Consider the following 10,081-nt stretch of genomic DNA (forward strand, 5'->3'; position numbering starts at 1 on the left):
ATATCCTCACAGCAAAGCCAACACCGCAAAAACCTCTGAGAATCATCTAATGCGCTTTTACAGTTCATTTCCTACACAGGAAGGACTAACACTCCCATACATACAAAAGTTAGTGCAGATCAGTCAGAGGCCTACAAATTGTATCGCCTTAAACAGTCAGGAGTGAGAAACTCCAACTCATTTCTGAAATCCTATATTTCCTATTTCAAGAGAGCGATAGCATATATGTGGGAAAGTGTGCAGAGATGCTGCTAAAACTCCACTAGTTAGAATATTGGTTCTGCAGGAAAAGGTTTTTCACCAGGAAATCTGGGAAGTTGACAGTAGTGATCTTTACAACTAGAAATGTGTAGTCTCCTGCTGTGGATCATCCACTGATATTTGGAGGACAAACGGCATATCCTGAGCTGCAAAATAGATTGTACAATTTGCAATATGCAAAAAAAGAGCATTTTTCAAGTTGCAACAAATACATTAAAATATCCAAACAGTGCAAAGTAAGTACAGTAGTTCTCGTTTGGTTACAGAATGTATAATTTGGACATTATTTGCAATAACTGCTAAAACAACAACAACAACAAAACAATTACATTAAAAGTAAAGCAAATATCGGGAAATTAAAAAAAAAGAAAATACAGAAGACATTTTTTTGTCAAAGCAGGGTGAATGTTGATGTTTGACCTTCAGCAAGAGGAAAAGGGGATCACTTGCTGAAAACCTACAAATTCTATTTACTATTAAAACTATGTTAAACTTGAAGTCACACAGTTAAAAAAAAAAAGTAATATTAAACCTTAGTAAAAATGTTACATTTTTACTAAGGTTGATGACAATGGTTTTTGGCTCTTGTTCTTTCCACTCAAAGCCCATCTTTTAATTTTTTTAAACAGCATTTGAAACTTCATTGACCAGAGACGCTACAAATTACTCTAGAAATTTATTTAGTTGGAAAATATGTGTTTAGAATCTAACACCCTCCATCCAATTCCGGTCGCTGATTATCCTGCGTCGGGGGCTGGAGGCGAGGTGCACCCTGGACAAGTTGTGTCCCATCAATTCGCCCACATCGTGTGGGTTTTTTTTTTTTTTTTTGGAATGTGGAATGAAGTCTGAGAACCCGCATGTTGACAAACACATATGACGCTTTCAATAACTGAAAAAAAAAAAAAGGTGACACGGTACAAATTCTATTGCTGACCTCGATTCCACTATAAGGCGATTAAAATATTCGACCTGCATAATGAATAATCGAGACTCACACATCATGGCAGCTTTTTAAAAATGATTGTCATTTAAAGTATTGCAATGCCACAGTGCAGGTTCAAGTGATTAGAGTGAAAGCAATGGAGGCATTGGACAGAGTGCTGAACTGAAATGTAAAAAAACAAAAAAAACAACTCACAACAGCAAAGCATGCATCGCCATGCCATGAAAAAGAGGAAGTGTGAGACATGTTCCCTGTTGCTCCCTCTTCAGATGTGCAGGACCTCGGTGTTACGCTGTTGCGTCCTGCTTGTGCCTTTGGCTGCGGGCTTTGTAAACTTCAATCAACAGATCTTTGACATACTGGATTTCTCGTTCTACTGACTCTGCCTTGTCCCGGAGCTCCCGGTTCCTCCCTTCGAGACAATGCAGCTGCTCCTCCAAAGTATCTAGCTCCACCCTTTTTCGCTGGCGATACCTGCATTTAATAATAATATAAAAAATATAAAAAAAAGAATAAATGCCATCTTTAAATATCAAATCACGGCCAAACATCATCAGGTGGAAACGGAAGATTACCTGTGAGCGGCCGTTTTGTTCTGATCTCTCTTCTTCTGTTTGCGTTCGCCGCCTTCAGCTGGAACGATGTCCACTTCGTATTTTAAAGCACAGTGGTCTTCCTTCAGCCCGCATGCTTGCCGATGCCCCGAAGACTCCGAGGTCAGACCTTCCCTGGCCATGAGAATACACTCTGGGCTCTGCTCCTCCAGAAAATGACAGCGTAAATCATGCTGCCCTATCTGCAGGCTCTCTGATTTCACCTGCTCCTCGATGTTGCCGAAGAAGCCGTGATAGGCCTCCGACTGTGACGCTGCCGGAGGATAGCAACCTTCGTTGTTATCCGATTTCCAAGAAACGCTGGCTTTGGTCACCTCCGTAGTTGTTTTGATGCCGTGCGGCGCCTCGCCGTTACCGGCGCCTCCGCTGACCTCCCTCATGCTATACATCAGTAGATCCTCTTTCTTATGTGGGATTTCAAGTGATCCACCAAAGCCAAAGCCACCAACAACCACTTTCCCACCATCTTGACTGAAACAGCAATTCTTCTCCTCTTTGGGTAGAGCAGCACATCGCCTGACCTCCACTGCACTGCCCAGGCAGTAGCTTTTCCCAACCAGCTGCTGCTCCTCTACGCAGCCATAGGTGCTTGTAAGCGTCACCGCCGCGTTGCCCGGGTTACTGCCTTTGGAACCCAACAAACTGTTGTCAAAGCCGTCACTGAACCGCAGACCATCAGAAACTCTTTTCCTACCACACCCACCGGGGCGGCTGCAGCTGTACGGGGCGTGTCTAGGATTTTTGGATCGCCCAATGGGCCCGCCGCAGATGCTCAGCAGGTCCAGTTCTCCCGTTGCCAGGGTAACAAGAAGTGGATTGGATTCCGATTGGCTGGACGTGGCGTACGACGAGTACGCCATCTGACCGAATGGCGGCGGACCCGCCGGTAGGGGACCCCTGTCGCATCGCCCCACCCGTTGCCCTTTCTCTGGCAGCGGCTCAGACAGGAAGTAGTCCTCGAGTTGGGCAAGTTCCTCTTGCAGCAAAGAGGTCATGACCTCCAAGTCAGAGGGCACCTGGATGTCATTCTGAAGGGGCGAAGGCGGAAGGGAGGCATTGGTGGACGAGGGAGGGGAAGGAGGGTTTGGGAGGTACGACGAGAAATCCACTTCTTCCGTCATCCAGTCAGTCAGACCATTACCTGTAGAGAAAAGACATTAAATGCAACAGTTACATGCCGTTTGGTGCAAAGGAATAATAATATAATAATACAGCGAAATAATTCCAGTCAACGCAAAAAGAAAAAAAATCAGTTATCCGGATTAGCAGGTTTTTTTTTTTTTATAGCCGTAATCCAATAAACGATCGTACATCCGAAGCGAGGTTTTTATATGCAGGCGTGGCTAGCTTATTACTTACTGTTCGAGAAGGACGAATGTGCTGCAGTGCTGAGCCCACCTGAAATGGGGAGAAATATAAAAAAAACCTACTTGCTGCAACTCACCAATTAAGTGCTGACTCTCCTCTGACACCTCCCCCCTGCCCCCCTGTGATTGGCTGTGGTTAGCCCGTGGGTGAGAGAGAGTGAGGGGGTCTGCCGGGCAGACACGAAGAGTCCTCCAAACAGGAGCTGATGCTGCCATCGTTTTGTCGGCCGGTACGTAGATTTAATCCAAGTCCGAGCATGTGCTGAGAGTAAGCGGCGTCTGACAGGTGGGCCACAGAGAGCAGGGCTGGGTGGGCATGGTGACACCTAGAGGGCGAAGAGAAACAGGAATCAGGAAACTCATCGGGTCCAACATTCTGCTGCCCTCGGAATGTTCCTGAGCGGGACGCCATCTGTTAATGGTAAAGAAATCAAGACGTTTTAAGCAGTGCGTCTCCAAACAGAATATCAGCAGGCATATACAGAGAGATGTAAATGACTTAAAACGGAATTTGAATGAATGAGCAACCCTAAAGAAAAAAAAAAAAACTTCGTAATGGCTGTTAGTGGAGAGGTCATATCGGTGTCCTTTTGTCTTTGTCTCGAAGCAAAATGTAGATAACATCTCCAAAACACACGGGACCAACTGTTGTCAAGAAGCAGGCTAACGGTCTCCAGACACCTTGAGCATTAGATCGCTTTAGAGCAGCTCATCTGCTACTTTTTTTTTATGCGATTACCTCCGTTCCATCATTTGAGCAGTGCAGGTGAAAATAAATTGCCTTGTAAATAGAAACCTGGCAACACCTTAAAGAGACAGTACCGTGACGTCGTTGTTGTTGTTGTTTTTCCTCTGAAGAAAATAGGATGGAATAAAATATGTTGCCATCGGAAAACATGCAAAACGTAGAATTTACCCGCATTATTATCACAGCAAACAAAAATCCCAAACCATGGAGCTAAAGGCAACTATAAAAAAATATATTAAAAAATATAACAACAAGCTTCTATAAGGAATATAGCCTGAAAATGTTTAAAAATACTAAATTATTTAAAGCAGAGAAACCAAAGAGTTGTACAAAAGCAGACAAAACAAATCTATGACACGACAGAGGAGCACAGCTGTGTGGATAGAAACTTTGACTTACTCCATCATTGCAGAGGAAACGTAGAGCGCTGGGGGGGTGGGTGGGGGGGTGTGTGCGTTGCTAAAGCAAAGCACGAGTTCTCACCGGGTCCAGCAACGACACGAACTCAGAGAGCCATGTTCGAGCTCGGATCCCCGGGACGGCGCAACGGAGGACGGAGCTGCTCGCCTTGTGGTGCTCGACCTGTAAACTGAGCAGCCCGCCTCCCTGCGAGGACGCGTCATGTTCATTCCCACCTAGCAACCAACTGCGTCACCAGGAAACAATCCCTCCGCCCACATCCGCCCCCCCCACCCCCGTCCGCCGGACTCCGTTCAAAGGTTACTCGTTACTTTGAAGTACTACCGCTTCATACACTGCATCGTGGTCGCTTGTCTTTTCTTGTATTACAAGGGAATAATGGAAAAACAAGTCAAACACTAATTTCGAAATGACGACATAATTTAAATAAATCAGAATTAGAGTGAACAGTTGTCAACTTTATTAAGGATGCTAATTTATAACTACACCTGGTTGTTATTGAAGATACATAAAAACTAAGGTTGGTTCCGACTTGACCTGTCGTTTTTAAATGCTAATCCGGAAAGTATTTTTGCTCCTGTAATTTCTCGTGGTATTGCTTCCTCTATGAGAGATCACTCGCGGATGTGTATAATTCTTTAAAACTGATTGCTCTTTAAAAAATGACTTTTTGATATTTAGTCGTAGCAGTAGTAGTAGTAGTAGTAGTAGTAGTAGTAGTTTCTGCAGTTCAGAGGCGGAACTTTGCGCTCTTGTCTTGTGTTGGTGGGGGACTATTTGATTAACGGCGCGCACTTTGTTGTTCAGTAGTGGTCTGTTGCATCTCCGTTGCATCAGTGGTCCACGCTCGTTGCCATTGGCTGCGCGTGCTTAGCCTGCCGTTCCCTCATTGGTCCGAATTGGCTACATGTGGAATTTGATTGGTCTACTGTAGGTAAGGCAGCATATCGCTGTATCGTTAACGGTTTCTTTCCGCTGCACCGACTGGGCACGTGTTTCAGGTAAACAAACCGGGCGTGGAAGTCAGCGCTGCCAAGTTCATCCAGTTTAACCTGCCTTCATCAAATCCTTTGAGAGAAAGTGTGTAATAATAGTAATAATAATAATAATATAATACACGAGAGTGTATCTTTTTTCTTTCAAACTTTACAGTAATTGGGTTTAGTTGCTATTGTTTAGTCAGATAATGTTTTGATTTTATGTTTTGATTTATTTAATCAATAGATGCCCTTCAATAAGTGTATCAAACTTTTTTTAAAAAGGATGAAATAACACTCAGTGAATAATGGGAATTAATTATTCACCCTTTGTTGTTGACTTTGATCCTAACACACTTTGAATAGCCTTATTTTTGTGGCCAATTGAGTAAGACACAGCTGTCAAAAGCTAAATTAATTTACTTGAAAAGAGTGTCAATAACAATTATGTGTGGAATAAATCTTTGTTTTCTCTCTTTCAGCAAATCCCAAGGCTGTGTGAATGCACTGTTCTCCTGTTGCTATAGTAATAGCGGACATGCCCCCTATTTTAGACCTGTTTTCTGGTTGCTGTTGCCATGGGATTTGCATCTCTCTCTCTCTCTCTCTCTCTCTCTCTCTCTCTCTCTCTCTCTCCTCTTCCTCCTCCTCAATCTCCGTACCTGCTGTTTTCTTTCCACCTAAACTCTGTTTTTTGCACCCCTCCTTGTGGAGCCATTCCTCCATCTGATTTGCTGAGTTGCATCTCAGTGACATTATAGGTTTTTTTTGTTTGTTTTTTAACCCAATGGGTTTATTTCCAGTCCTGCTGAATTTGCATATGGAGTGGACACACAGCGTCTCTCCTCTGAGACTGAGCAGAATGTCTGCATATTGATTGAAAGTCGGGAACCAGACAGCTTAATTGATTGTATGTATTCACAGTATCCAGAATGAATGAGGGAAATTCATTTCTTCATCTACACAAGCTATATTTATAGATTGAATATGAGTAAAAATGATTTGTTTAGGACAAGAAGCTGACAAAAAAATTGTTTGTGTGAGTCGTTTAATCGGACAGCCGTTATTCAGAGGGGCAATTCAGCAAAAAGTCCCATCGAGTGGTAGCTAACATATGAGTGAAGTTTTGAAAGATTTGCAGAAAGGCAACCTGATGCAATCCGGATAAATGTGGTTGTAATGGCGACCGGATTGAGACAGTAGCTGGTGAAGTTAGAGGGTCTCCCAGGAAATCGCTGACTGCTCTCGCCGTGTGTATTAATTGGTCTACCGAGGGCTTCCTGTTGGCCTATCATGAGAGAATCCAGGGTGTTCATGACCGCTGCTTTGCTCCAATGTCTTACTTAGCGAGTACTATTTCCTTTGTCATTTAGGAAAGGGTAAAAAATGAGTAAATTACACCATAAAACACATTTAACACTCCCTCTCGCTTTAGGTAATCCAATGGGCTCAGAGTATCAGAGCCAAATCTGGATAATCCAGATAATCCAGACAATTCAGAGGAAGGTTTTCAGATACGTTTGAGATATTTATCACCATAGTCCTAACGAGCTGTCCACCAGTTGATACCCAAATCCATTGTCTGAATATTGTGTTTTAACCCAGAAGTCAGAGAAGTGGATGCTGCATGCCAAGTGCACGTGTGGCACGTTAGTTGGGGTTACACCATCATTTCATCATCATCGCTCTCAGAATTTATTGTCCTCAACTTTTGCCCCTCTTTGAACATGCTATGAAAACATGGGAGTTCAGTTCAAACTTGTGAATGGCTGTTGCTCATTTGTCCATGTTTGTGTGTGTGTGTGTGTGTGTGTGTGTTCAGCCTCCAGATCACTCCCATTTATTTGTACCTTTGGTGTGAAATCACTTCATCAAGTTTAAAAATAGTGACAAGCACAATAAAGCCTTTATGAACCCAGGCTCGTAAACGTGCCGCTGCTGTGCTGGATGCTCCAGCTCGCTCTCCGTGCATCACTTCTGTTCTTCAGATGTTTACCTCTTGTGGTCTCCAGCGGTTCGCCGGTGTCATCCGCAGCTCAGGCTGCTCCTCTTCATCCTGTCGAGCCACTTGAAACTCCAGAGACTCGGCGTCTATCACCTTTGAGTTTTTACACAGCCAGTACATGCACACACACACAAACATAGATCAGGAGGTTTGGGTCTTGGGCCAGATTTATCCATTCATATTGGGTGTTTTTAGAGTTTCCTCACCACAGAATGTTTCTCAAAGGCTTTGGCCAAATAAACATACATTAAATAATTCTCCAAAAGTGTTCTTCAGAATCTACGTAGCAAACAAGAGCTAACATTACAATTTAGTAAATGTCATCCTTGTGTCAAAATCGCTTAAATTAATATATAGAGTTTTATCAAGCATTCACAGGAGGATGCATTAAGAAATAAAAATCACTTCACCTCCATGGCTGGTAAAGAACGAGCAACACCCTTCACTGGGGTGCCGTTGCGATACTAAATCTGCGTCTTCGTTCGTCTCATTAGGTCAGTGCTGGTGCGTTTCCTTATTTTCCCCTCGGGATGTTTTTCTCATGCTATTGTTGAGCCATGAAACACCCAAAAACACGTTTCTTGTATTGTACTTTAATGATTTGTACATCATGTACCATATTTTGAATTAACGGCTGTCATATTAAATTGCCTTGATCAAAGCAGTAAACATTAAGAGGCGCTGGTGTATCCGATGCATTCGGTGGAAGCTTCTCTTTTCAGCTGTGTGTGTGTGGGCATGTTTGGGGTTGGGCAGGATATTTTTCTCTTTAATTTTCTAAATTACTCAGAACTCAAATGTGGAAATGCAGACCATTAAATGTCTGATTTATCAGGCAAGACGTGAGCGGGAGCCTTTCACATGTGATGCTCTAAGTTCAACCTCTCAGATGAGTGATATCTCTATTTCATCAGATTTTCTTCAGGTTTTTTTTTTCCAGATGAGGTTAATATCTCCTTTAATGTTGACAAAACACATGTGAAAACTGCATTAATTGACACCCCATCTGCCTAACTTGTGGTTGGAGGGCTTGAGGGGGGGGGGGGGGGGGCGTGAAAGTAAGTGTTGATTCATTAATATTTCACCAACAATAAGAGTGTGTGTCACTCAAACCCAATCACTACATTAATGAGATCCCGCTGCCCTCTTAAAGACCTGTTTATTATTCAGCGGGTGAACCGGAGACTGAAAAGCTCCTTTCACGCAGCCGTTAGTGTTGCATCTTTATTGCACCTCACTGTCATGTATAAACATTACAAAGGCGAAAAGTGGGGTCGCTGTTGGGCTGCCTCTGCACGTTAACGCCGCGTAGTAATCAGTGTCTGTATAAACCGAGCAAACCGACGAAGACAAGGGGTGTCGCATTTCGACGATGTGTCATGTGTGCAACCAAAACAGCAACGAGCAGCTTAGCGGCTAAATCGAAGAAGAAGCTGAGCGCAGCGATGAGATCAGTGACCATCCAGGAAGGTAAATGATTATTGGTATTTACAGTATTTACAAATCACTTCTCAACACAAAAAGAAACTTCACATGGGATAGCATTTTGTTAGATTTCCATCTGTGATTTAAAGTCACATGCAGACTCGTGGGGTTGTTGCACTTTGGTTGGTTGAATTTCATTATTTTTTAAACACAATCTAACATGGAATTAAAAAAAAATTGCCTTTCATGTTGTGAATCTAACGTGAACCTGTCAGGATCCAGCTGTGAAATACTTGCCACCCAATGAACCCAGTCATGCATCATCTACCTGCATGTCACACATCTGAATTGGGACGTGTTGAGAACAGCTGTGTGAAAATGTTGTCGTGGAGAAATTCATACAAAAACTTGTTTTTGAGAAGTGTTTTTTACAAATTAAAATTTCCTCATGTTGAATCATGCTTGTTAAGTTGTGTGTAATTTCCCTTTGTGTGTTTTAACCTCGTGTAGCCCACCTTGTGCAGGGCTACATGACATAATTAAATGCACTGTGCCAGAAATACATGTGTATGTGGGTTAGGATCTTACCTATGAAGAATCTTATGTAGATAATTAGCCAACCAACTACTGAGAGCACCTGATTCTTCTCTAAATAAAGACGTGTCTGATTAGGAAGTCCTCATTGAAATGGAAATATAGGGGCTCATTAGGACAGAGAGTATTTACAGAAATGTAGTAATTAACATCTTGTTTGCCAGGAACACTAATTAAGGGAGCAAAAACTGATTTGCAGCTTGATGTCCTCAGTTTAACCAATTTGTCTGCGACTGGTGTATCACAAACAAACCCAGATGTATCATATTCATTTATAGATTTATTAGATACATGGCATTTTTACAACATCACAGGGGTGTAATTTACGAATATGATATGATATCTTTGACATTAATGTAAATACAAATAAAATAATACTGTATTATAAGTCTGAATAAAAGCCCCTCGGGGTCAGTATATAGGTTGATGTTAAACGTTTCCATAAAAATCTGACAAAAGATTACAAAGTTTTGGCACCAAATAAACCATTACGAATAGGTCACTTCTTTTAAAAATAGTGGATGCTTAATTGTATGTATTAAAAGTATTTTTTAGAGATTAGTTTGTCATCTGAGAAAACTTATGAAGCTCAAGAGGAAAAGTATAAACGTATCAAAAGGATGAAGAAGCACCTGTTGGAGTGATAACACTGCATGCACGGATCGGCTTCGCAGGAGGGAACCGATCGAGCTAATCTCATTACGCCGTTATTCTAATGCCGCGG

At 42.5% G+C, this 10,081-nt stretch overlaps 1 protein-coding gene across 1 annotated transcript; it reads right to left on the reverse strand.

Moving 5' to 3' along the window:
- Positions 1–1,494: 1,494 nt before the first annotated feature.
- On the reverse strand, positions 1,495–3,404 carry atf5a (activating transcription factor 5a). The gene is made up of 3 exons (XM_068744329.1): positions 3,266–3,404; positions 1,783–2,962; positions 1,495–1,681 (listed from the first exon to the last, which is right to left on the reverse strand). Exons 1-3 carry the CDS (start codon positions 3,402–3,404, stop codon positions 1,495–1,497), a joined length of 1,506 nt encoding a protein of 501 aa, XP_068600430.1.
- Between the last annotated feature and the right edge of the window lie 6,677 nt (positions 3,405–10,081).

This window comes from Brachionichthys hirsutus, chromosome 10, assembly GCF_040956055.1.
Source record: "Brachionichthys hirsutus isolate HB-005 chromosome 10, CSIRO-AGI_Bhir_v1, whole genome shotgun sequence".
NCBI lineage: Eukaryota > Metazoa > Chordata > Actinopteri > Lophiiformes > Brachionichthyidae > Brachionichthys > Brachionichthys hirsutus.